Here is a 26655-nt window from a genome sequence, read left to right on the forward strand (position 1 = left end):
GCGTCTAACTAGCCTTTTGGTAGGGCGCTCGATATGTATCCATTGTTATCTTTCGCTATCTCTTCAATCTATCTGATGTCTATTATCTCCTCTTTGCTCTGTCTCTTTTCCATCGCCATCGCCACTTCACCATTCATATATCCTTCCAGGTATAGCTCCCCAACAAAGTACCAGAATGAGCCATTATCTCGAAGCACATAAGGCACGTCGCTACCAAGGATAACTACAGCATAATCGCCGATCTTTGTATCTGATGGGCTAAGCCCAACATTTCCTGTAGAGGTTACCACAAGAGATCTGCTGAAGCAGTAGGTGTATGCCAGTGTAATATACTCTTCAGAATCTCCACCGACTGATAGCGTTCGCAGCTCATCCATGGCTCTGCGCCTTTCGATGATATTCACAGGAAAGCGTAGCCCTGACTCTTGATCTTCTAGTTTCTTGACTAGGTAGGCCGTACCATCTTTGATGGTCTGTTCAAGTGAACGCTTCATGAGATCATAGCGCTCTGCCGTAGTAACTTTGATGAAAGTTGTCGCCCAGGACGTCAAGTCTGTTATTTTCAAGGTCGAAAGACCCAAGTTCCATGCTGCGCGAAGTTTTGCGTCTATAACATGTTGAAACTCGTCCTTCGATGGTTCATTCTCGTCGAAACAGTGAAGATGTGTTACTGTGGCTAGTTTCACGGCACCTACGCGGAGAGTAGCAATATCGTCAGATTCGTAAAGCTTTCGACGAAGGCCAGCTGAAGCCGCATAAGACTTGGCGAAACCAAGTCTGGGTGGTGCATCCGGATCAGAATAATGCGCACGAGCAAGACTTGTTCGTATGCTCTTGTTAAATACGCGAAAGTCGCTCCAGTCGGGAGCCCAAGAAGGCAGGTCTTCAAAGTTGTGCACACGTTGTTTTCTCATCAAACACCCAGTTGCACCATGTGCTCGGGTTAGTACAGCTAATGAACTTCCGTTCTTGAGTAGAAACTGAGCGATTTTGAGATATGTCTGTGCCAAGTCGGTGCTGTAATCAGGCCGTAGCGCTTCTAGGGTCTTTGCAGGATCTGCACACTCTGCAGCTATTCCAAGAAGACCAAATATCTTGTCCCTTTGATCTGTAGCATGGAACTTCGTCATTGTGAATGACATCAAAGCTTCCAGTGGCCATTTCGATCGACAATATCGCAAGTTGCCCATATTACTCACGTTGAGTAACGTCTCGGGAATCTGTGGCAGCCGCATGTATCCTGTCCGCCGCAACCATGAGCTTGCCCATTGGAGCTTGCGCCATGGATATAGATGCTGACCACAGATGACGATGGGATCTTGTGGAGATAGCACTACCTCTTGGACTACCCATATTCTAGAAAACCAATCGAGATCCATCATATGTTTCAGATGGTTCCAGCACTCAGCATCCCATGGCGGAAGACCGGTGAGTGAATGAAGGGAATCTGAGTAGACCCTGGCAGGGATATCACCCTCGATCCGTGCCGTGGGATAATCTGATAAGAAAACATGATAGATTTGGTCGAGCAATTTCGATGCTGATGCAAACCAAGCGCGTTCCGGTCCCAGCCAAATCAGAGTGGCAAGGGACGTGGAGTAGATTCTCCTCATAAGAGCCACCTGGGAGGAGCGATCTGCTATGCTTTGCTGATTGACACAAATGCTATCGATCCAAACATGCCTGAGTGGGGGATTGAAGCTAGACTCATCGCCAGCTAGCTTCTGCAGGGCTTGGATACCAGCTACCAATCCTGGTGTAAGACATATTGTTTGCTCACCAACTTGGATAGCGGTATCCTGAGCTTGAGTACCCCAGCAATGGCTAAGCGCGTAGAAGGGCGGCGCTTTGTCAAGTGAAACAACCTCCAGAAAGCCTACATTTGCGTCCAACTTGTCCGTGTTAATGTGAAGAAGGCGTATGTGGTCGGGTGGAAGTGCAGTATAGGATAGCCTCTGTAGGAGCGACATTACTACGTCCGAGGTTGAATGAAAATAAGTTCATTATCTGTAATGAGTCTTGTCTCCAGCGGACGTTAGATCAGATATCCACTATTTTTAGGGCACAGTGCGAGGATGGCGTACGGGGGGGAGTCGGCTTACCCTACGGCAAAAAAAGCGCAAACCTCTATTACGGCTGAATTGCATTCACGTGGCTTCTTCTTTACTGTCTATGTTCGAGTGCAAATTATGTTACTAGTTGACTGTCCTAAGATATTTTGGATTCAGTTTTGAGTCGTTTCGGAGTCAGGGCTGAGCGAGGTCCCTTGTCAGATCCCGTTGACTTGTGAATGGGCTCCGGCAAGTATGAGAAAACACATCCGGATCCCCATGTTCATTATACATTGTAATCCATGTAACTTGTACTTGAGTAACTTGAGTAATTTCGAGTTCATTGCCAGCTCTTGGTGCGTATTTCTATCAGCCTTGCTTTGACTATACGACCATCGGCTCAATTGTGCTTCCTCATCTACGTTACCCAGGTCCCTTCCCAGGTTGGTATCAAATCGACGCCTACCCAATCTTAAGATATCGATCCTCTAGTCACGTAGAAGAATACCCCCCATCCACAAAAATCGTCTGCCCCGTTACCGCAGCACTTGCATCACTCGCCAGGTACACAGCAACCCCAGCAAAGTCCCTCGGCAGACCATTCCTTCCGATCATCGTTCTCGTAGCATGGGCCTCGGCCTTGGCAGGGACGTTGAACGTGACACGGGTCAGCGGCGTATCTACAACGCCTGGAGCGATAGCATTGCAGAGAACGCCATGACGAGACCAGGCCTCTGCTTGTGATCGCGTCAGACCCAAGAGGCCGGCTTTCGAAGCTCCATAAGCGCCGCTGTTGCCGTATGATCGGAAAGCTTGTTGGCTAATAATGTTGATGATGCGGCCCCAGCCATTCTCTGCCATCTTGGGTCCGAAGGCCTGGCCTAAAGTGAACGGTGCAGTGAGGTTGACAGCAATCGTTTCATCCCATGCTCCTTGCGACAGATCGTTCATATGCGGTCTATAATTGACAGCCGCAGCATTGATGAGGATATCGGGGGTTCCCACGTTGGCCTTTATAGCCTGAATCGCGTCTCGCACAGAGGTTTGGTCGCCAAGATCCGCGACGATAGCTTCAGCGGTAACGTGCAGATCGGCGAGATGATCAATGGTATCCTGCAGCGGTTTCGGCCGTCGCGCAACAAGAACAATCCGACACCCCGAGCGACCTAAGGCGATGGCCATCTCTCGTCCGATTCCGGAACTGCCTCCTGTCACGACGGCGACTTTGCCTGCGAGGCTGAAGAGGCTGGCGAGATAGTTCGAAACGGCTTGTGTGCTTGGTGCCATGGCGGTGGGAATGAGCCTAGTTCGGCAAGGTTTGCGCTACTAGATCAATGGAAGATGGCTATATCTATATGTAGAGAAAAAGAGAGAAGGGAATAGTGGCATGTGCTGGTTGACTCAGCCTTTTGCGTCTTGTGAGCGAAATCGGCTGACGCGAGTTTGGTTCACGAGGTGTAACTTTGGCGCATGCGGGGTAAATAATCGTGACCCAGCTTTATCGTCAGGTACGGTGGTGGGCAATCAACAGCAACAATAATCTTGAGGAAATAAAGTCGGGTGTATCGTCAAAACAACGTCATTCGCAGTCTAAATATCAAGTATGAATATTAATAATATGATATAGTGGGGAAACAACTTGGACAGCTCAAGAGGCGGCCTCGATCTGGACAACAGTCAACCACCACGTTTCCTTGCTGATATCAACAACACCAGGCCCTTTGACCTCAAGATGAGCAGTATGCTCACTCAAAGCACCCAAGGGTCCCAAAGACCCTTCACTCTTGTTCCCTTCGGCCGAAGCCTCTAGTAGTGCTTTAACAGAAACACCAACAATCTCGGAAAGCTGCTCAGTGGTGACTATGCTCGCGTGCAGACCTCTCTTGTTCAGCCAGTCGTGATTTGCAACAGCAACATATGCAACAGCTCTCTCGGCAGGTGTCTGAGGCTTCTTGACAGCAGCGGCTATAGTGCGACCGGGGAGGCCCACGATCGTTCCTACGGCGCCAAATACAGCACCTAGTGGGATAGATATCGCGCCGCCGACAACACCAGCTGCTGCACCGATGATGTTGCCCTTCTTTGTGTTGTTAACGATATTCTTGCCAACGCTCTTGGCGTGGTTTCCGACTCCTTTGACGTAAGAGACAGGCTGCTGGCCCACAGTCTTGGCGATGTCTCCAGCGTGATTGACAGCTCGCTCCCCGACCTTTGCGGTCATGAAAGCGGATATGGTGTCGAGGAAAGAAGTCCAGGCTTCTTGGGTGATTCCGTGGCCTAGGAGAGCTGGTGCATATGCTTTTAGAAAAGGGGATGTTTGGCTTGGGGCTTCCTGAGGAATCGCGATAGGTGGTTGGTTGCTTGTTGAAGCTTCAGAATATGTGGGAAGATTAGATTCAGGGAAGTCGAAGGGGTTCTCTGCCGTGGGAATTTTGTCATTTGATTGGGAATGGGAGGGTCCTGCTTCGCTGTATGCTGGAGCAGGAGGTTGTTGAGGCTGGGCCTGGTTGGCCATATGCTCTGCTTCTTTGCTGGAGGACATGATGTCGATACAAGATAAGTCAAGTTGTTTGAGAGAAAAGGTTGACTGGTAGTAGAGATCGGATCGCGAGGTAATTGTGTGATACTAAATTCCAATGAAAGGAGCAACAGTCAGGTCTTTATATCAATCTCAGCCATTAACTTCAAGCCCAGGATCTGCCACTTCGTCATCGGGTAAAGCGGCATTTGCACGGCAACATTTCAGCCCTGGGATCGTCATCTTCTCCATCAACCAATAGGAGATTCCGAGGAGGATTCTACCTCGAATGGGTTGATGAAAAGGGTTAGCTTGCCAGTAAGCGAGACCGACATTCGGGTCAATTATAGACGCTAAGATTATGACATAGCGGAGGCTGTGCTCGAATGGAATTCCTATTCAATTGATTCGAAAAGAAAAAACAATGTTCGGTTAAAGAGTAACACATGAATCGATATTTAAACACATATTTCTCAATGGCTGGCGAGATATGCGCTGTAAACCCATGGTGGGCAAGATATCCCGTCCAAGGGATGTTTCCTACCACTTCTTCGTCTTTGTGATCGCAGATGCTCCCTAAGGCGGCGCTGTTTCAACAGCTCCTGGGCCCCCGTGCATGACTTGAGATGATTCTGGAAGCTGTTGACGCCATTCTTGCTATAGAACTGGAGATAGTGAAAGTAGGCAGAATGATATTGCCATAAAAATTGACGCTTTTCGTTGTTCGTAAAGGGCAAGCAAGGGCATAGCAGGCATCTCACCCCATGTTCCTCCCTCATCGTACGCTAGTCGAGCCAAGGGTACACGATGCATGCGTTTGAATAATAAGCTAAAGTATTGCTTTCCAACTTCTGAACGATCCCAAGGTCTGGGGAATCTATAGAGCGAAAAATTTTAAGCATGTCTTTGACGGACACACCTCGTTCGTCTTTCAGTCTATTTTTGTGGTCTGACCTGTCTGGTACCATCATCCAGCGGACATCAGCAGTGTCCAGCTTCTGGTAAAGCTTTGTCTTGAACGTCTTCCAGTGCGACTTGTCTTGGTCGAAGTTTACTTGAGGAAATTCCAAACAGTACCTGTCACCATTCCAGAGGCAGCTTATCTGTGTAACGGCCAACTCCGATGCGGTGTGAATACAGGTGTAGCAACAGCACGTGCAGGTCAGAAGGAATAGGAAGCCACCGAACTTCCCACAGAGACTGCATTCTTCTTGGATCAAAGCACGGTGTAACTCTCTGTATCTAAAGCAGTGACCCAGATTTGCTCGCACCATGGCCTTGATTGCTTGAGCGCCGTGCTGTACGACTTGCCGATATTGAGGAAGCGCAGTTGTCACAAAACGAGTTTGGCGGTTAGCCTGACTGAACCAGTTTGTCGAGACGATATCTAGCTCTAGGATAATCCGAGAGAGGATCTCAGGCGGCATCTGGAAAAGGTTCAAACCCCTAGTGGCCGTATCTACGGTCGAGACATTGACATTTCTGGATGAGGAAAGAGGTGCAAAGAATGGTTTGTGCATTGTCGCGGGTGCTGCTATCCACTCGTACGGGAAATATTCTCTGTACAGATCCTCCATCTCCATGGACCAAGATGGACGGACCTTGCCCAACTTCTCGGAAGTCATAGACATCTTGTATCTACGTAGTTGAATATGGTTGATGATAGGCAAGGTGCGGTGGTAGTCGTTGTGGAAATGTAGTTCTAGTTGTTCATGTAGGTGGAAGGAAGAGAAAGAAAGGCCGGATGGAGAGTGGCACTATATATATATAGCCAGCCTAAACTTTATGTGAGGAAAATGCAAAAAGAAAATTTCTGTGTAGGCAAAGGAGTCATAATGTCTCGTGCAAAGTGTAAATACAACCAACCTTATTTGATGGCTGAGCTCGAACGAAACACATCCGTGCAATCCAGCCAACACACCTCAAGGAACCCTTCTTGCCCCTCCATACTTTGAACTATGCATTATTCCCAAGTGCCAACACGAAACCTAAGAAGGGTAAAGTCAAAACTTATCATTATCTCTTGCTGATCCCTCCCACTTTCTTTATGCGTGGTACAAGCACTTTGCCGTTGACATACTCATACTCAAGTTCCGTCCGCGGACCTCGATCTTCTTGGAACGACAGCTGTATAATCCGCCTGAACACCTTCATAAGTTCTGCATACTCTGGAAATTCTTGTTTTATCTTAAGTGTCACGAGCTTGAGCTTCTCGTTTGCTTCGCGAGCAGTCCGTGCAAATCCTTTGAGCATATCCATGTCCCGAAATTTGCCACTCCCATTGCTCATACCAATCCACAGAACGTTGTTCGCCTTGACGAGATTTTGATACTCTTCGAGAGAGGACAAGCCATCGTCAAGAACAATGTAGATGAACCGTGAAGAAATGTCGTCAGAAAGCGTTGGCGAAATGGTAGATGCTGTATTGGTTTCTATCAAGGTTGTCGAAAGCTGATGTGCAAAGTTGAGGAGCTTGCCTTCTTTATCAGGAAGGATGTTGACCATTAAATTGCGAGTGGTAGTTATAGCTGTTGAAACGACGCAGTACGATGACTGTCCGATATGATCAAACGTTTTCGTCGCCGGCTCGAGCATGCTGAAGCCATTGCTCTGAAGGGCAGCATTCCACTCGCTGATAGAAGGATATTCCAATGGCTCGTGGCTTCCATCTGATTATTCATTTAGTAACCCAACTGTCATAAGGAACGGGCGATCTTACCTGACCACATATTCTCGTTCATGCCAAAGATGAGGTTGTAGGCGGGCGACATATTCGAGATTCCCACAAGAAGAAGGACACCACCAGGAACAAACAGCTTCCTCGTATTGTCAAGCACCTCGCTGAGCGAATTGGCTGTGTAAAGGATATTATTTACAAGAACCACATCAAAAGACTGAGGACTGAATCCTTGATCAAGTGGATCTCGATTGATATCCAAAGCCTTGAGGTTGACCGTACCGGTTTGTGACGGCTTGATCTGCTCAAGCACTGAGAGCGACCGATCTGTAATGGTGTAGGAAACGCTCTTTCGGCCTGAAAAAGCACCGATAATAGTTTTTGTACTATTATATGTGCTGGCCCCGATTTCGAGGACATCTATGGGGGTCTCCTTGGTCGCGAAACAAGATAGGTAATCCCCGAAATGCTCCCTCATCTTCTGCATCAGCTTCATGTCATCCTGCATGCGATGAATATGGTCGTCTGCAGCAAGCAACGAAATTGGATCAACAGTTCCTTGGAAGATGCCCCCTAGATTGGGTCCAATCTTGGCAAGGATCTCACCCTCAACACCCATCTCGGGGAGCGAAGACAGAATCTCCATGGTTACAGCCATAGTAACGTCACCAAGCAACAATTTGCTCGCGGGTGAGGCGTTGTAGGTATTCATCCATTGGAACAGTTGTTTCCGATAACCTTTTAGACAGGAAGGGTCGAAGTCCGGCACATCCACAGGAATGTTGTTGAGGGATATCCGGATTATAAGCGCAGCTGCTCTGGCGAGAGTAATCTGATGGTCGGCCACGGCTTTGTTCAGTGGGGTCGTAGGTCTTGAGTTGCAACCAGTAAAGAACTTGGCGTCAAGTTCCCATTCAATGTGCTGGACTGAATCCCAGTCATCGTCATTTGAGAGAAAAGGTTCGTCTCTAAAGATGGGTTGAATAATGGACATGGTTGGGGTGTGGATAAGGGATAGATAAGAGATTAAGAATGCAGTTGACCAGTACTGGAATACGACAACGGCCGAGTAGAGATTATATATCCCTCAAGATCCGAAACATCTCACCACTTTCTTCATTGGGGTTGGCATTCTGAGGGGGCAAAGTTAAGTTACGTATGTACTCGGAGCCGCACTAGTACTGTAAGACAACCCATCTAGGCATGTGAGCGACCCCACGGGGCAAAAGGCAGAACTCAAAGCCGAGAGCTTCCGATACGTGCCCACGTTTTTACCACTTAGTGAAGGGCGAATAGTGGCACCACAATCTTGGCTTGTGATGTATTATCTCCTGATACAGCGATGCACATTGATTAATTAGGAAGCGAGATTTAAATCAACATGCATCTGGTTGCAGTCTTAATACACGAGATAGTTTTGTTATTCAAGATCCCAACAACCCGACCAACCTACATTACACCATTACTTTTCCTATATACAGATTGATGCAAAGGTTATACAAACACAATTAAGCACCTGGCGTCCAGCCGGTAGCAGTCCAGCTCTCAGGACTGATATCACTAGCTATATCAGGCCAGTACAGCCCCTGCGACCCGTCATGATACATTGAAGCATCAATGAACTGCAAATCCAGCACGGGCTGTGATAACAGCTCCTGCAGCGAAGGCTCTGACAGCGCCATCCCGGCAGTTGGGTTTGAGAAGCCGCTTACATCAATCTCCTCGAACTGTTGCATCACAGCATCTGGTGCAAACTGTCCCTGTCGCGTCGCCATGCACACTTTCATAGCATCGAGATGTCGACAGAATTCTTCAGCAGCGAAGTTTCCATTCTCTTTTAGTTGCGCAAGAAACTGTGCCGCGGACTCGAACTGCTCCTTGTCGCTGCGAGCTTCTTTACCGTCGATAAGGCTCGATATCGCAAGGACAGTTGCCGCGGCGAAGAGATACTGTGTGTAGAAGTAGTCAAATGTTGCAAAGGAGCCGTCTATCCAACATTCGATTAAGAGCCGGCAGGAGTGCCGTGCGCAGCGGACGCAGGCTTCGGAGAGGGTCTTTGCTGATACTGGGATTTGAGGTTCGGTGCGAGGTTGAGTGTCCCATGCTGCGACATGGGTTCGAAGGACGTGAAGAAGAATAGGGCGAGTGGCCGTGATGGCAACCTGGCTATGTTAGGAGACTCCACCATCCAGATGATCTACTTACCTGATTGAAATACAAGTGAAGCGAGAGAGGCTTGGGACTGGGCTCCGGGGCGTCTGTAGGTTCGATATGAAGATGCGCAGGCAACTCCTCCACAAAAGCTCTCAGATCCCTCAGCGCCTCCTGCACCCTTTGCGACAAGGTCTTCTGCTGTGGCTTTCTGGTGTAAATAGAATTGATAACTCTCGCAGCTAGGCGCGCAAGCCGTGAACTAGCGATAAGATACGATGCGTCGACAAAGTCGTCTGAGAGCGTCCCCAAACCCGGGTCAGTAGGCAGATTGACCTCGATATCGTCATCTCGAATGGCTACAGGGTGTCCAAGCCTTGATGCCCACATGCGATCGAAGCTGTAAGCTGTCCACCAGACGCGGTTCCTATGTTCTCGTGCGCCGACGTTGCGGAGCTGGGATTCGGGGACGTTGAGATGGAGACCCATAACCACAGCAAGGCGAACTGACGAACCAGCCAAGGCGTAGGCTGTATAGCGACGATTCAGGGCAAGCGAATAGAATGACTGCAAGGTTAGTTGGGGCTTTCTTTTCGGTGCCATGACAAACAACTTACAAGAAGCAAACGGATTTCAACTGCATCAATCCGCGGTCTTTCACTAACAATCCTGAGAATCCTTGTAGCTCTGGCAAAGTAGGCCATTCCGGGGAAGTTCGTATTCTTTGCCGCCGTTCTCGTCGAGTACATCTCACCAATAGCAAACAGAGCCCATAGTTTGCTTTTGAGTAGTGAATCGGTGGAGTGAGGGTTCAAGATTGTCTGCTCAAGGCCTTCCAATATTTGGCTCTTGCGCACGATGTAATAGCTTCTGCTAACATACTTCAACGCAACATTTACAAGAAGCCGTGCTCTGGATGGAATAGGCCACGGACAATCCTCATCTGAAAGGGTAAGAAGTGTCTCGTCTGGTGCGTAATTGACTCTCGGTATGTGACTATGTCCTGGCTCAGAGATAGCCTGCCGAAAGCGCGTCGCGAAAGCAGCATCGGAAGCTTCGCCGATGAGAACAGGAGTATGAAGAACGTTCATATCAAAGAACCAGGGTCTTTCTTCTAGTAAAGTGCCCTGCAATGTGGGCGGGGCTTCTGGCTGGTTGGTAGAAGGTACGGTAACATCTGGTATGCTAGTCTCGGGACGTGGCTTGGGGTCTGCATCTTGATTTCGAAGGCGTTTGTTCTCGGCAATCAGATCTTCTATGTATCTATTCCAGTTGATAAGCACGGCGAAGTTATGAGAAAAGACAAAGAAGCATACTGTTGGCTGACTTTGACAAGCCTATTCTTCCGGGGATAAGAGCATTCGGCGCCTTTGCTGGCTTGTTGACAATTCTCACATGGCTGACCCCCAGAGCATTTCACCTTGCGTGAATGACATCTTCGACACCTAAAATTCAATTAATCATAACCTCCAAAACTAGATGCATGCATGTCTTACTTACGCAGTGGACTTTGTCTTCCTTTGCCGTTTCACACCAGCACTCAAAGGCGTAATATTGGAGGAGCCGATATCATCTCTACTCTCAAGCTCCGAATCGCGAGGACTTTCATCGTTGGAAGTCATGGCGTGACCGAAAGATCTCTTGTCAAAAGTTCAATGGGTTTCGGAGATCGGGCTGGTGTAACAAAGCGCCGCAGAAAGGGTCTTAACCAATCTGAAGACCCTATTTCTTCCCCGCTTTGATCTGCGAGGTACCGTTTACTGTCAACGGTTTACTTTCTTTGGTCAACAATTGCTCGCGTGACGTGCTGTCAAGGATGGAAGACAGGATGCATGATGCCGATAATCTACGGCAAGAAAAACAATTTGACCGTGATGACTCAGCACTTCTAGCAGGGATATACGCTAACCTCGGCAAAGATTTCCATTTTTCGGCGCTTGAGGAGTTTCAGACCGATGAGATTCTGGGAATTGGCCGGGATTAGTTGCTGATCTTCATGATCATGCATGAGAAAAGACCGACACCGCTGTATACAGTCATAAAAGTTGCTTCTTGAATGCAACGGATTTGCTGGATAAAGACTCTTTTCAGTAGCTTCCTAGGCTTTGCACTCATGGCTACAGTTAGACATTCTTTTATCTGTTCCTGTACTAGATCAATCAACCGGTATAAACTTCCTGATTTGTACAAGTCATTCTTTCTTTAGACCTTCGCTATGAGTAACCCAAAACCAGAAGAAACTGTAGCAGTTCCTGAGGACTCACCACTGCCTCCGGTCAGGCCAATAGATGACGAAGTCACCTCGATACCCTCATGGCGAAAATGGGTCATCCTCTTCGTTGTCTGCTGGATGCCTCTGCCCATGACCTTCTGGAGCACAGCCATAATGCCCGCAACCATTGAAGTGGCCTCGGACCTGGATATACCCGTCACTACCATCACCACAGTTAACGCCGGCGTTTTTGTTGCCCAAGCTCTATCAGGGTTGATATGGCTACCGATTAGCACTATCATCGGTCGAAGATCTGCGTATCTTGCTGCCAACATTACGCTTTGTCTTTGTGCAGTTGGCTGTGCCGCGGCGCCAAACTTGGCTGGTTTTGCATCTCTTTGGATTCTGGGCGGGAGTACAGGACCGTTCTTTTTGGTGGCAGGACAGACTATCCTTGCTGATATCTTTGATCCAGTAAGTAGCTGAGGCCGCAGATAAAGGTGGCTGCTAACATTCTGAAGACTGTTCGTGGAACAGCGGTAGGTTTCTTCCTCGGAAGTTGTGTTTCTGCGAATAGTATTGGTGAGCAACTCGCTACCTTGGACCATGCCTCTACTAAACGTGTACAGCTCCTCTTCTCGGCAGTGTCATTGCTACTTTCACCAGCTGGAGAGTAATATACGGTGTAGAGGCCGGAATGTGTCTCTTTGGGTTCATTCTTTCGTTCCTGTTCATCCCTCGAGCAAGTGAGGTTGAAAATCCCAAGCTTGTCCAACCACGTCCTCGGACAAAAGACGAGATTCTTCAGACCTTTAATCCTATGCACGTGTTTTGTCAATTCGCATACCCAAAAGTCATTCTTGCGGTATGTATGGTTATTATTACTTCCTGGAAACGTGCTGACTCGTTCAGAATATTGCTTGTGGTCTTCTAGGCTTCAACCAGTACGGTCTCCTCAGCTCTGTCCGTCGTGTAATAAACCCTCGCTTCGACCTCACCTCTCCTTTGTCCAGCGGCCTCTTCTATCTCGCTCCAGGCGCAGGGTTCCTTGCCGGCAGCACAGTGGGAGGTAAGATATCCGACGTGGTCGTCAAGAGATATATCAAAAAGCGTAATGGAGAACGACGTCCTGAAGATCGACTCAACAGTAGTTTGCCCAGCATTCTTATCATTCTACCGTTGGGTACTTTGTTGTATGGATGGAGTGTTCAGCAGAAGATTGGCGGAATGCCTCTGCCCGTGGTGAGCGCGTTTATTGAAGGATTTGGTCTTATGGCTGCATTCAGTGGGTTGAATACATATGCTGCTGGTACGTCGAAGCAATGCCATCTCATGGTCATGGAAGCTGACGGTGACATAGAGGTACGACCTGCGCACAGAACAGCAGTCATCACAGGAAAATACGTGATTCAGTACAGCTTTGGCGCAATGAGTGTTGGTGGAGTAGTCCCTATGATTGATGGCATCGGGGTTGGCTGGGCGTTTACCGTTGGTAAGTAAACCCATCTTGCCTTGTATAAGGCGACGCTAACCTAGCACAGCTACATCGCTATCACTAGCAGCTGGCGTTATTGTCTTATTAATCGCGAGATTTAGTACGTCCTGGAAACAGTAAGGTTTGGTTCACTGTAAGACAATTCAATATGTGAGGGGTTAAGGGAACAACGATAACAAACACCAAACTTAGAGGGATAGGAGGGTCAGGTATAGACAGGATAATCCATTCGAGTAGTTTCCGAATGCATTGCTATAGAAGGTATAGACAAAAGTTAATCTTTGCCGAACAACGTCCCAAATGCTTGATGGCAAATGCCAACGCCACACTAATAACTCGCCGTCAGCGTTTGAAGCTAACATAGCCAGCTACCATTGCATTAGAGAACGCCACTCATTTTCTTCTCCGCACAACACTGCTGGTTGAGATACGAGAAGCCGCTCAACCCGAATAACTTCGGGTTTGCGGCACCATTCCTCTCGCCAAGACATAAGCATCTCACAGCCTGTGGCTTTCATCGCATTCGTTACGCGTCCAGATGCAGAAGGGCTAGACATGGCGGCGGCTTACCCCAGATTCCTCATCTTCTCGTTGGTTGGATCTAGCCATTGAGTTTCGTGGAGTTTGTTAGTGGGAAAGTTTCCTTTGACGCCTCTCACAGCTGACTCTTTTTCGAGGTAGAGGGGACAGTCTGTGGTATGCTTTTTCACGTGAGATGGCGACGACTGAGATCTCATGTTAAAATGAGGGGAGCCAATGCTTGAAAGACCTTACGCTCAGATACTGCTACCCTTCATCTACCAGAGTCACGCTCACGAGTTCACGATGCATCTTTCACTGTCCCAGCATCTGCTGCTTCTTTCAGCGTATTCTACCCTCGTCTTAGCCCAAGGAGGAGCTGACTCCGACCCTTACGTGCCCGTTTACGCAGAATGTCCTAGCGATCTAAAGATTCGTCCAGCCAAAGATGTAAGTCTCAGAAGGCCTCATCTCTCCAACATACTAACAGACTCAGGGTTTATCTGATGAAGAAAGCTCATGGCGGGAACGCCGAGCGAAGAAAATGATGCCCAACCTTGAAGATTACCTTAAACTGGTCAATATCTCTGATTTCGACATCAAAGAGTATATGGACAAGCTGAAAGAAGATGATGTCCCGATGGTTGGTATGTCGGTCTCGGGTGGTGGCACGCAGTCTGGCTTGGGTGGCCTTGGTATCTGGAAGGCATTCGATGCTCGTTCCAAGGACGCCGTTGCAGCTCGTACTGGTGGTCTGACTCAGCTTCTTTCCTATATCACCGGTCTCTCTGGCGGTGGTGCTGTTACTGTCTCCCTTCTGTAAGTCCACGATTTTCTATCTTCCTACTCAATACTGACCGCATAGTGCGGCAAACAACTTCACGACCTTGGATAATATTGAAAAGAACACCAACTTTTCAAACTCTTATGCTGCTGGTCCCGACGGCAACCAAACGAGTTTCTTCAATGACATCTTCGAGAATGCTGGGGCCAAGGATGAAGCTGGCTTCCCAGTATCCGTCGCTGACACTTTTGGTCAATTTTGGGGAACATGGCTCCCTGAGGATATGCTCTTCAGCAACTACTCGGACATCGCCAACAATGACACGGCCTTTGGTATGGGCGACGCCCCCATGCCAATCATGTGCTTCGCCGAGGTTGTTCCCGGCAAATCCCCCGAGATTGGAAAGCTCATGTACCCAACCCTCAACACTTCCAACCTATTCAATTGTACCGCATATGAAGTCACGCCCTATGAGTTCGGCTCCTGGGCTGGTGGTCGTGTGCAGGCTTTCATCTCTACAAAGTATCTCGGTACTTCCATGTCGGACGGCAAACCTCAGAACAAGAGCCAGTGCGTTGAGGGCTTTGATAAACTTACCTTTATGCAGGGAACCACCACTAACGCTTTTACTGCCTGGTTTATCGACGCGTTCTACAACATCCCAATCTTCGCTAAGCGATGGCTAGAGAAAAGGCAGAAGGTCAATCCGGATATCAACGATATCCCTATTCCATCTGATCAGGATGACAACCCATTAGTGCAGTTGGTCAATCAGACTGCTAGTTACTTTGACTTGACCTTCAATCAGTCACTTTGGGCAACATACCCTAACCCTTTCGAAGATTACAACAAAGATATGGATGGGGTCTCTGAGCTCCTACTGGTAAGCTTGATTACCGAACACAAGGATGCTAGCTGACTTGTCAAGATCGATGGCAGTCTTGCTTTGGAAAGCAACCCCCTGCGTCCCTTGATTACTCCTGCTCGAAAACTTGATTTCATCATCGTCTACGAGGCATCCTCCGACGCGCCAAACTCATGGAACAATGGATCTAATCTTATTAGTAAGTTGCACAAAGCCTACTATGAGACCAGTACTAACATGGCAGACACTGCACGCGCTGCCTCTCAAGGAAACATTCCCTTCCCCAAAATCCCCGATGTAAACACCATCGTCGCCCAGAACCTGTCATTCCAGCCGACGTTCTTCGGCTGCAATACCAGTGAAGACACTCCTCTTCTCCTCTGGCTACCCAATGCACCATGGACGGGGTACACCAACTACTCCTACACCCAGTCAGAGTTCACCTCTGCACAGCTCAACATTGCTTTTGAAAACGCCTTCCAGATCGCTACGTACGGAAACGGTAGCGTTGATGAGAACTGGCCTGCATGTCTAGCCTGTGCAGCTATCAAGGGTTCTCTGCGAAGAGTAGACATGGACATGCCTAAGCAGTGCGACGAGTGTTTCAGTAGACATTGCTGGAACGGAACCACGAGTTCGAAGAAGGCTGCTGCGGCTGATTTCGACCTGAAGCCCAGACTTGAGCCGAACTTGACCTTCAAAGAGTGGAATGATACTGACTGGTCTTCTGATCTGAAGAAGGGTGGCAGCGGTGGTAGCAGCGGGAGTGGTAACGACGATGACTCTACTGGAGTAAGGATGGGTGGAAGCGTTATTGGACTCGTCCTGTCCGTCGCCACAATGATTTATCTTCTGTAGTGTCGGTGTGTTTGTTCGAGGTGCCTTCGACGTACTGAGGGTGATGAGGTTCTGCAGCACGCATCACCTTAGCTCTTGTTTGACTGCTTATTCATTCACTGCTTTGCATTGACAAATAGCCTGTTTAATATACGCCCTTCTTCCCAAGCGAACCCTCGTATCATAACTCATAAACATGAACGCTCTCCGCTCTAGACACTTCATCTCGCAGTTCTATATGAATTTCCAAAACTATCAACCCCAAAGCGCCATAACAGCCAATGCTCCGGCACATGCTGCAGCCAGAGGGCTCAAAAGACTCCTTCCTGTACCATTGGCCTCACCAGGGGCATCAGCAGTAGCTGTGGAAGTCCCACTCTGACTAGCTGTCGACTCTGTCTCTTTAGCCGAACTACCAGTTGCAGTAGCAGAAGCAAGCTTCTCTAAACCAGCAGTCAAGGTGACTTGAGCGTACGCGTACGTCGGGCCATATATCTGGTGAAGATCGGAAGCATCAGTGTATGTCCGAGGAGGAAAGTCCTCCGTCTTGTATTCCTTGCTGTCCTTCACAGGTCCTTGTGAGACTGTGCATTTTTGGGCTACAGATCGGCTCATCTCGCAATGTTGCGAAAGCGTCCAGGGTGTTCCGTCTTCCAGCTTGTCGCTGATCCAGATGTCGAGATCTCCCGTCTTGGCGACGCCTGTGGCTAGAGCTTTCTCTGCCCATGGACCAAGAGTTATGGTCTCTCTCATTCTGCCGCATTCGTCGTCGTCTTTGCGGCATTCGAGGACGTATGTTGTGGCTGTCGCGTCTGCGCCCACGACTTTGCCCACGAGTGTGAGGGCATCGTTAGGGATAACAAGAAGTTGTGTGACGCTTGTTGTCATCTTGAAGGGTATTTTTGACGAAAATTACAAGTTGAGATTGTGGTGATGGTGATGCTTCGGTGTCGCGGATCAAGTAGAGAGCTGAAAAAACGATAGGACGGTTGGATCATTAGAAGGGTCCCGTCTTCATTTGAACTCAAGATGAGAAATTGAAGGGGAAAACATGCACAACCGTGCCTGTTCGCTGTTTCTGCAGGTCAGCGCTAAGCCTTAGGGAGTTTCATCCTATAGCAGTATATTCAATTAATTTCCATCTATGCAAACCTGTGGCACGTCTGTCCCAGAGCTGGGTCCAGGCCAGGAGTCATAATCTCCGTTTGACTTGTGTCAAATAAAAGCACCCAAACTTGGGACCGCAACGCTGAGCCGATGTAAACAGAGACGGGAAGTTTCTCCAAAAATACAGCCTCTTGCCGCTAATCGAGCGCTGATCCGCTAGTTTAGCCACTAAATCACCCAGCCATTTCGGCCAGCTGCTTCAGGCAATGTGGATCGATGAGCCATAGTAACAACAGAATCGAGACATCGTTCAAAGATACTTAAGAATACTGCATACGCCTCAGCTCGACGTGACGCTTCAACACTAAATGAGAGAAGCTTTGATACGATGTCTGATTCCCAGAACCACGCTATCGTCTTCGGCGCGACAGGCCTCATCGGCTGGGCCGCCGTCAATCAAATTCTCTCAAACTACCCTGCAGCGGGCACCTTTGCGAGTGTCACAGCAGTGAGCAACCGCCCTGTTGATGCGGATCGAACGTTCTGGCCTAAAGAGTCAGACCCGAAACCGAATCTCCAACTTGTGTCGGGCATTGATTTGAAGAGTGGTGGTTTAGAGGCACACTTAAAAGAGAAGGTGGCCGGGATTGACAGGGTCACGCACGTCTTTTACTTTGGTGAGTATTACAATTACATGGGGGTGGACAACGGCTAATGAAAGGTAGTGTTTGCGCCTCATGATGTGAACCACGAAGAAGAATGCAAGATCAATTGCAACATGATGCGCAATCTCGCATCCGCACTCAACACCCTCTCTGTCAACTTGAAGTCGTTTGTGTACTCGGGCGGCACAAGGGTACGCTACGCTCCCCATATCTTTCACTCATCCTCCACCGCTGACATCTAGACTATAGGGCTACGGGATCTACATCCCCGATGGGATGTTCACGCCTCCTCTCCAAGAATCTATGGCCGATACTATACCCGCCGACTACGCAAAGACTGTCGCCTACCCTTGGTTCCGCAAGATCCTCACCGAAGCGTCAGCCGGTCGCGATTGGACATGGACAGAGGTTTGTCCCGATGTCGTCGTGGGATTTAGTCCTATCGGGTCGAACTATTCGCTCGCGCTGCATTGGGCACAGTATCTTTCTTTGTATGCGAAGAACAACGGGTCAAACTCAGAGGTTGCATTCCCCGGGAACGACGGAGCCTACAATGCGCGGTTCACGTCTGTCTCGTCAGGTATTCTCGGCCGTATCGCAATCCACGCAGCGCTCAATCCATCAATGTGCGGAGGAAAGATAGTCAATATGCTCGATCGCGCAGAACCGACAACTTTCGCTAAAGCGTGGCCGCGTATCGCGTCGTTTTTCGGGCTCGTTGGCGTCGCACCACGAGAAAGTGACGAGGACCGACCGAGTGAGTATATCGAAACTCATAAAGATCTTCTAGGAGAGTATGGTAGAAAGGCAGGTGTCGGCGCGGGCAGGAAACAACTCGATAGTGCGGGTTGGTGGTTGACCTTCGATCGTCAATTGAGCGCGGAGAGGTTGCGAGGCGTTGGCTTCACCGAAGAACAAGATCCATCAGAAGGTTGGCTTGAAGCATTCTCGAAACTTCGCGATGCAGGAATTATTTTGTAGTCACATCGTCTCCTGTGAATATCGGTGTCGCCGGAAAACAGTTAGGCAATTCTTTGTCATTTCGGCCCGGGGCATAACAGTAAAGAAGCCGACTTCCATGGAGATAAAAAAAGAGGATCGCTGGTAATAAAAGGCTTAGGCTGTTATGTCATGCTAGAAATTCAAATCCACCATGCCGAGCAATCACCGGCGGTCCATTTCTCCGGACTCCGAAATAGGGAAATATGGGGAGAGATCCACTGTTAGCCGTCTCTGTACCTGGTCACGCACAGCAACTCTTGAGTTTTTGTTACGAAATCGTCTGTTGCTGATGCCAATGAAAGTCTTCGCCGGCAGAATCGGATCGGGTTTTGTCTTCCCTCGGTGCCTGTTTTTTCTGTTTTGGCACGGATTTAGATGAGGGGGAAAGGGAAGAAATAATGGATCATCTCCGCGGGCTAAAGCGTTTAGTATAAGGAGCAGAGCCGCCGGTCGTTTTTTTTTCTGGAAGCTTTGTTCTGTTTCGATGGACCAAAGTTTGAAGCCATCACCAACCAACAGAGCTCATTTCCGAGACTGAAAAAGAGGCTCCGATTTTAATTGACATTTTGGCTGTTTCGTTTCGACGCCATTTTAAACTAATTTTACGTCACTTTTCTTGCGTTTTTCTGTCTTGAAGTTTACCTCTGTCCAAACTCATCTTTTCCATTCATTGCGTCTTGTCACTGACATCGCCTGATCTCATCTGCATTTACCCCAGCTTTCACCACCAGATCTTATCGCATTGCATCTCATCTCATTCCGTCATTGGGTATCAGGCCACTCGCCCCCATATTAAACTCGATGCCGTCCCCAGACCCTAGGAAATGGACTTTCGACATTGATCGCTTCATTAATCCCTTCGTTCCACCGCCGCCATGGCAGTACCTCCCATACCCTGTCGCGTACATCTTCGGATACCGTCGCGAAAAGCCAGGTAGCATCGGAACAATTCTCCCAGTTGTTTGGGCATTTATCGGAATTTTTATCGCCCTTTCGGTCATTGAATTGGCGTCAGAGCGCATTCCCTCCTTTGTTGAGAGAGGCGCTCCCATTATTGTCGCATCCTTTGTATGTTCTCTTATTATCACTGAGCTGGAATCATTGATGCTAACATTTTCAGGGTGCGGGCGCTGTTCTTGAGTTTTACGCTATCGAATCTCCCCTCGCGCAACCGCGCAACTTCTTCGGCGGTCAACTAATCGCTGCTATTGTCGGCGTCAGCATCGGCAAGCTCTTCCTTCTCAGCGACAGCTTCAGTTCAATCCAATGGCTCGGTGGCGCCATCTCTTGTGCGACAGTGACATCCATTATGGCTCTCACCAAGACGATCCACCCACCTGCTGGTGCAACCGGACTCATTGCTGTGGTCGACAACCGTGTCCTCGATCTGGGCTGGTTCTTCATTCCTGTGGTGGCATTCAACTGCACCATCATGTTTGGCGTGGCACTTCTGGTGAATAACGTACAGCGCGCGTACCCTGTGTACTGGTGGACACCTGAGAAGCTGGGTCGTGAGAGGATGGAGGGTGAGAGAGAGAAGCCGGCAGATGTTGAGAAGGGAAAGCAGAGTGAGGCAAGGACGGATGACGGAAGCGATTCGGATAGACACGAGAGACATGATGGGAGGGAGATCATTATGAAGCCCGGTGGTGGATTGGTTTTGCCTAATAATCTGTTCCTTATGCAGGAAGAGGTTCAACTGTTGGAAGAGATTGCGAACCGACTGTAAAGGCTACAGGTTAGGTCGCGATGACATTGGACATTGTCGCATATAATAGCATACAAAAAGCGTTTTTTATTATTAATGATTACTGCCATCTATTCATGTGTCAAGCCCATCGCCGCATCCAGAATACGTGCGTGTTCTAGTAAAGAATCTGATTTGCGAATATTCGCGTGACTTGTGTCCATCGAGACAATGAGCTGGTTAAAATCCGATATCTTCTGTTGCATTAGTGTATAGTGTCAATGTGCAATACCCGGCTTTTGCATTTCGGACAGTCCAGGCCCGGGCAGTTGTTGTCTCTTCCCCCCTCAATGCTAAAGCTATCACTTCAAGTCGTGCAGAGCTTTGGGTCGCAACTATTGGTACAACACGTGCCTGATCAACAGAGGTGGTGGAGGACGTTGGCTAACGGATGAAACATGGACGACCGATTTGCCGGAACAGTGTATGTGAGACTTTGTACTCCACGAGGAGGAATCGAGAGTGTTCCCTCGAGCTCGTGAAAGGACCCTTTGTGTTTCATACACATACACATTTTCTCTCCCCGTCCCATCTCCTTTAGAAATGTCATGATCGCTATTACAGGCGCAGCAGATTCTAAACGGCGTTGGTGTGTTTTACTTGTGAGTTCACATACCAATACGACTCAAGGCAATGGTTCGATGTGGAACCGGTGCAGAACGCAGCATATTAATAGATCAAGTAATCCCACAACCTGTTGTGCCCTTGGAGTCGACCAGAATGCCGATCCAGATACACACCTTTGGTAGCAACACTATTGCAACACATAGGCCCGAGTCACTCATGATGGTATCACACTGTCACATGTTGAATGCCCTTGGCTCCTTCTGTTGACACCGAGTATCGGGAATAGTCATGAAAAGGCTTTGAAATCGGGGCGATAGGACTGTATCATTTGCTCGCGATAGTCTGCACAGTGTAACTAGAGTACGACGAGCCTGAAATTCGAATCGTAATAAAGTGACAAGCTTCCAAGTCGAACTGGTATTGTAGAAATTAGAGGGATCTAAGAATATTCGCCCAAGTGTTCCTGGTTCGAGAATACTCAACATAAAACGTTGCTAATAAGGCGCGAGAGCGTAGTACCATAACTGGTGATAGCTTCAAATAGAAGACACTAATTGTTGACTTGGCAGCTTTCCATCATGAGACATGATCGTCCGCTAGCGTTCGATTTTCTGATACTGTGTCAAAGCTCAGGTCCATTCAATGGTCAAGGTCGCAGTCGAGGCTGGAATTAAGTTGGAGCTTCCAAGGCAACTAAGAACGAACTCTCTTGGCTTACCATCAGCCGACAACCCCTGCTGATCATGTATCGCGATGCCTAGAGATTGGTTGAAGATTGCGAGACATGCTTACGAATTTCTGATCGTGGGGATGGAGTCGACGTGAGTGGAGAGAAGACGAGTCTCGGGGAGATGCAGTGCGAGTGTGAGTGTGACTCCATGCGGGGTCTGACTGTTCTTCAGGCTCCACCTCTGGAGAGGCTTCCAATGGCTTCACGGAATGTCCTGTCCTAATTATTGAGAGATCGAAGAATTAATTCTTGGATGAAGAGACTTGCCGTTCAACCGATGCATTGTAACGAGCAGTGTAACTTTAACCTGCCACACCGGTATTTGACAAGGTGAAGCCTCAAATCTAAGGGTTCTGCAGCTTCCCTAGGTCCGGAGTTAAATCCGCGACAGGACAAAGTGGTTGGTTACACAAGAGACCCAACACCAATAAGTTACCTGTGATACTGCATCTCGTGCATCAGATGCCAAGTCAGCAGCTCAGCCTCTTTCAAATTTCGCTCAATCAAGCCGATCTTGGTCGGAAACAAACACAAAGACATGTCAGATCTTGAAGGGTCTAGACGCAGGCGGTGAGACACAACGGCGCGTGAGCTACAGGGGTTTCTTTATTAAGAGGGAAGGAAGCATCACATGTGACGATGTGGGGAGTGAGGTAGGCTATTCGCTTTCTTGTCTGGCAGGGGAGATGAGACAAAGGAGTCCATTCCCTGGTTCAGATCGTCGCTGGATTGCTGTTGAAAGGGCAACTGGGCTCGTTGTGATTTGTTGGTGCTGTGAGTGTTTCCACTGAACAAAGCCTGGCTGAACTGCTGGGCTGCTGTCATCATCACTCCACAAACTGCCGCATGCCCCAAAACTCTATCAACAGACGAAATTCTCCGCCTCAACCGCCAAGAACGGTTTTGACACATGAAGATGTTAATGTTAGACCATGACAAAATAAGCTGTCAAGTCCAGCAATGTCGTGCTTCTGCGCCCGTCTCAGCGCAATCACAAGCCCGGGTGTTTCACCTCTACTGACCATAACTAAAATTTGCCAAGGCTTTGCCCAGGCCCTTCTCCACTGAATTGGCTCACACGCTAGGGGAGATGGTCGTGTAACTTTGAGGTACCTGAGAAGTCGGGACTTTTCGACAGAAGACAACAATTGGGGTAATACTTGTTTTTGGTTACAACTGATACTGCGTTATCTTCTCTACCAACTCAATCCAATGTAGCACAACAGAAAAAGACCCTTGACACAGTAGAGATAACGCAAGGAAAGTGACAAATTTGAACAGGACTGGCCGTCTGGGTAGGTGATGCATCACTGGCGTCCCCCCTCCATTACGACAGCCTAGACCCTTGGTCCATCAGGCAGCTCCACTACTGTATTCTCTACAGCGGATGACCCCCCGCCTCTTCCTCCCTTCAATCCCATCTTGTTTGTCCCCAATTGATCTCTCCAGCGTCAAACGCACAAAAAGGAGCCCGGCGGCAGTCGCTGCTCACTCGTCTCTTGTTCTTGTTCTTCCTTTTGTATCATTATCTTGTCTTCTTGTTCCCTCTTCTTGGTATAGAGGCTTCCTCCCTCCCGCGACGTCTTCTACGTCTGCGCCTCCTCCGCACGAGCCGATCGAGACACGAGAGAACAATTTGTGATTTCCGCCGAATCACTGTACAAGACAATCACCATGTCGTCTTCGGCAACAGCAACGGCTGCTGCACCAGCCACAAGCGCCCACCCCCAAGGCGGCATCATCGAGGGCCTCAACCCAATCCACTATAACCCCAAAGACCCCATCGCCCTCTTCATCGTCCAAGCCTTCATTATCATCATCTTCTGCCGTCTTCTACAATGGCCGCTGTCCAAGTTTGGTCAACCGCGTGTCATCGCAGAAGTCATCGGCGGCATCGTTCTCGGTCCGTCCGTCATGATGCGCATCCCTGGTTTCAAAGAGAACATCTTTCCGACTGAGTCAATGCCCGTTCTAAGTAACGTCGCTACCATTGGTCTGCTGCTCTTCTTGTTCCTTGTCGGACTCGAGGTTGATACGCGTATGTTCAAGTCCAATTGGCGTGTTGCTGTGAGTGTTGGACTGGCCAGTATGGTGCTTCCCTTCGGTCTCGGTGTCGCTGTAGCGTGGGGTCTTTATGAAGAGTATGGCGATGAAGGTACCATGAAGGATATGGAGTTTGGCACGTTTGCGCTCTTCATCGGAACTGCGCTCGCCATTACTGCCTTCCCCGTTCTCTGCCGTATCCTCTCTGAGCTCCAGCTTCTGTCGACATCTGTCGGTGTGACTGTCCTTGCTGCTGGCATTGGAAACGATGTTGTCGGCTGGGTTCTTCTCGCCCTCAGTGTTGCTCTTGTCAACAACGCCAATGGTCTCACAGCGCTGTATGTATTCTTGACTGCAGCGGCTTGGGTCCTCTTCCTTGTCTATGCCGTGCGCCCTGTCTTTCTCTGGGTCTTGCGACGGACAGATAGTATCCAGAACGGTCCATCTCAAGGTATTACTACCTTAACTCTTCTTCTGGTATTGGCGTCTTCTTGGTTCACTGGTAAGTCGGCCACCTCAACTCAATTGATGCCTCGCTGACACCTGCCACAGCCGCCATTGGTGTTCACGCCATTTTCGGAGCCTTCCTCATTGGTCTTATATGTCCTCACGATGGTGGTTTCGCCATCAAATTGACTGAGAAGATTGAGGATCTGGTCGGGTCAATCCTTTTGCCTCTCTACTTTGCTCTATCTGGTCTCAACACCGATCTTGGTCTGCTCAATGACGGCACCACCTGGGGATATGTCATTGCGATTATCGCCTGCGCCTTCTTTGGCAAGATCATTGCTGGTACCCTCGCCGCCCGATTGACAAAGTGTCTTTGGCGTGAGAGTTTTACCATTGGTGCGCTCATGAGTTGCAAGGGTCTTGTCGAGCTGATTGTCCTCGTAAGTAGATCTCGTCACCCATAAGCCTCACTCTAACATTCTTGATAGAACATTGGTCTGCAAGCTGGCATCCTTTCTAGTCGAACATTCACCATGTTCGTTGTCATGGCGGTGGTAAGTATATCGTAGCCACATTCATCACGCCGCTAATCGCGTCAGGTTACTACCGTCACCACAGCGCCCCTCACAAAATGGCTCTACCCTCTCTCGTACCGCCAAAAGGTCGAGAAATGGCGTCGAGGAGAGATTGATTGGGACGGAAACCCTCTTCAGACTGAGGCTCAGTCTTCTGAACATAAGATGGAAGAGGCTCTTGACAAGTCTCAAACACATCGTCTTATCCTACATTTGCGCCTTGATGCCCTTCCTGGCTTGTTCAATCTTGTTTCACTTCTCGGTGGCTCCCGGAAGCACAACAACCCAGCTGCTATCAATGATGCTGGCGCAGATGGTACTCCAGCTGAAGAAAAGACACAAATATTCCCCGGCCGTCCGTTCGAGGTTCGTGGTGTTCGGCTTATGGAGCTGACCGACCGTACCTCGTCCGTCATGGCATCTGCCGAAGTCGACGAATTCGCTTCTCGCGACGCTGTCTTCTCTGCTTTCCAAACCTTTTCTCGCCTCAACGGCGTCGCTGTCGCTGGCCAAGTATCTATCATCCCAACCAATGCCTACGCCGAGACTCTTGTCAAGTATGCCGAGGAAGCCAGGTCTGACTTCATGATCATCCCCTGGAGCACCTACGGTGGTATCGCTGAAGAGAGTTCCACTGCTGCATTGACCGAGACTGGCAACACCAACGATCGTTTCTTTAGTAGAACCTACATCGATTATGTTCAGGCCGCTGTTGATAGATCAACTTGCACGACTGGAATCTTCATTAACCGCATTCCTCACGATGCTCTGGCCAGGAAGCCAACCTTGACACGTACTCGTACTGGCTTGTCTATCCATAGCGTTAACGATAGCGCAGTCGTCCAAAGACCTGTGGATCAACGCCAAATTATTTTTGTGCCATTCATTGGTGGCAAGGACGATCGCGCTGCTCTCTTGTTTGCTCTTCAGCTCGCTCACAACCCCCATGTCTCCATTCATGTCATCCACCTGCATTTCAGCGAGGATGAAGTCGCACTCAATGCCGCTCACGACAGCGATCCTTCCACGGGTAACGACCTTGGAAAGAACGCAGTCGGGTTCCCATCCGCGAGCGACATGGACCTCCTCAACACAGCCAAGAACAACGCCTCGGGCAAGCTTGAGGGCCGTGTCACTTTTGCCGAGATCCTCGTTGACTCAGTGCGCAAACTACCCGATCTTGCCGTGGCTCATGCTCGAGAGCTTGTTGGCAAGTCCCGTTTCAGCGTAGGCGACTTGATCATCCTCGGTCGGTCGCATCCGCTCTTTGATAACCTCCTTGTTGAGGACTTTGGCGTGGAGAGAGATTTCCAGCGCACCGTCGGTGTTCTTGGAGATCGATTTGCTAGGGCAGGTGTTGACGCTGGCTTGTTGGTTATTGACGATAAGCAGCCTAAGGCTTAGACGTGTCGTGAGAAGTCTGATTGTGTGAATTTGGAGAATGGCAGCAACCTTTGGTGTGATGATTTGAGCATGGTATACCATATATGAGTTTGACATTTATGAAATATGAGGACATATTATTTTTGATATCTCTACTTGAGCTTCACTCGGACAGGTGTATGAAAGATAAGATGAATAAACAATCCCTGCTGTAACTGTTTAGCTAATTAAGCAGCCTAGCCCTATCATCGCTTCGACACTGTTATATCTGGTTTAT

The 26655-nt window shown here is 49.0% G+C and overlaps 10 protein-coding genes across 10 annotated transcripts; 4 read left to right on the forward strand and 6 right to left on the reverse strand.

The window, feature by feature from the left end:
• Positions 1–68: 68 nt before the first annotated feature.
• On the reverse strand, positions 69–1970 carry FIESC28_03484 (uncharacterized protein; the record flags this gene model as incomplete). The annotated part of the gene is made up of 1 exon (XM_031157633.1): positions 69–1970. The coding sequence occupies one exon, from the start codon at positions 1968–1970 to the stop codon at positions 69–71; it is 1902 nt and encodes a 633-aa protein (XP_031018279.1).
• Positions 1971–2543: 573 nt separating this feature from the next.
• FIESC28_03485 (uncharacterized protein) lies at positions 2544–3338 on the reverse strand (the record flags this gene model as incomplete). The annotated part of the gene is made up of 1 exon (XM_031157634.1): positions 2544–3338. The coding sequence occupies one exon, from the start codon at positions 3336–3338 to the stop codon at positions 2544–2546; it is 795 nt and encodes a 264-aa protein (XP_031018280.1).
• Positions 3339–3699: 361 nt separating this feature from the next.
• Positions 3700–4593, reverse strand: FIESC28_03486 (uncharacterized protein; the record flags this gene model as incomplete). The annotated part of the gene is made up of 1 exon (XM_031157635.1): positions 3700–4593. One exon carries the CDS (start codon positions 4591–4593, stop codon positions 3700–3702), a length of 894 nt encoding a protein of 297 aa, XP_031018281.1.
• Positions 4594–6585: 1992 nt separating this feature from the next.
• Positions 6586–8240, reverse strand: FIESC28_03487 (uncharacterized protein; the record flags this gene model as incomplete). The annotated part of the gene is made up of 2 exons (XM_031157636.1): positions 6586–7238; positions 7289–8240. 2 exons carry the CDS (start codon positions 8238–8240, stop codon positions 6586–6588), a joined length of 1605 nt encoding a protein of 534 aa, XP_031018282.1.
• A 514-nt stretch (positions 8241–8754) lies between these two features.
• Positions 8755–11019, reverse strand: FIESC28_03488 (uncharacterized protein; the record flags this gene model as incomplete). The annotated part of the gene is made up of 4 exons (XM_031157637.1): positions 8755–9408; positions 9452–9964; positions 10015–10660; positions 10898–11019. The coding sequence occupies 4 exons, from the start codon at positions 11017–11019 to the stop codon at positions 8755–8757; spliced, it is 1935 nt and encodes a 644-aa protein (XP_031018283.1).
• Positions 11020–11612: 593 nt separating this feature from the next.
• On the forward strand, positions 11613–16130 carry FIESC28_03489 (uncharacterized protein; the record flags this gene model as incomplete). The annotated part of the gene is made up of 11 exons (XM_031157638.1): positions 11613–12083; positions 12131–12191; positions 12239–12474; positions 12522–12918; positions 12970–13101; positions 13151–13204; positions 13991–14073; positions 14120–14442; positions 14489–15290; positions 15336–15471; positions 15517–16130. The coding sequence occupies 11 exons, from the start codon at positions 11613–11615 to the stop codon at positions 16128–16130; spliced, it is 3309 nt and encodes a 1102-aa protein (XP_031018284.1).
• A 234-nt stretch (positions 16131–16364) lies between these two features.
• FIESC28_03490 (uncharacterized protein) lies at positions 16365–16997 on the reverse strand (the record flags this gene model as incomplete). Its single annotated transcript, XM_031157639.1, has 1 exon — positions 16365–16997. One exon carries the CDS (start codon positions 16995–16997, stop codon positions 16365–16367), a length of 633 nt encoding a protein of 210 aa, XP_031018285.1.
• Positions 16998–17604: 607 nt separating this feature from the next.
• On the forward strand, positions 17605–18862 carry FIESC28_03491 (uncharacterized protein; the record flags this gene model as incomplete). The annotated part of the gene is made up of 3 exons (XM_031157640.1): positions 17605–17893; positions 17942–18072; positions 18131–18862. The coding sequence occupies 3 exons, from the start codon at positions 17605–17607 to the stop codon at positions 18860–18862; spliced, it is 1152 nt and encodes a 383-aa protein (XP_031018286.1).
• Positions 18863–19684: 822 nt separating this feature from the next.
• Positions 19685–20612, forward strand: FIESC28_03492 (uncharacterized protein; the record flags this gene model as incomplete). Its single annotated transcript, XM_031157641.1, has 2 exons — positions 19685–19951; positions 20004–20612. The coding sequence occupies 2 exons, from the start codon at positions 19685–19687 to the stop codon at positions 20610–20612; spliced, it is 876 nt and encodes a 291-aa protein (XP_031018287.1).
• A 2989-nt stretch (positions 20613–23601) lies between these two features.
• Positions 23602–26399, forward strand: FIESC28_03493 (uncharacterized protein; the record flags this gene model as incomplete). Its single annotated transcript, XM_031157642.1, has 4 exons — positions 23602–24472; positions 24523–24860; positions 24909–24974; positions 25020–26399. 4 exons carry the CDS (start codon positions 23602–23604, stop codon positions 26397–26399), a joined length of 2655 nt encoding a protein of 884 aa, XP_031018288.1.
• Between the last annotated feature and the right edge of the window lie 256 nt (positions 26400–26655).

Source organism: Fusarium coffeatum (assembly GCF_003316985.1).
Source record: "Fusarium coffeatum strain FIESC_28 chromosome Unknown BRIP53273_contig_74, whole genome shotgun sequence".
Classification (NCBI taxonomy): domain Eukaryota; kingdom Fungi; phylum Ascomycota; class Sordariomycetes; order Hypocreales; family Nectriaceae; genus Fusarium; species Fusarium coffeatum.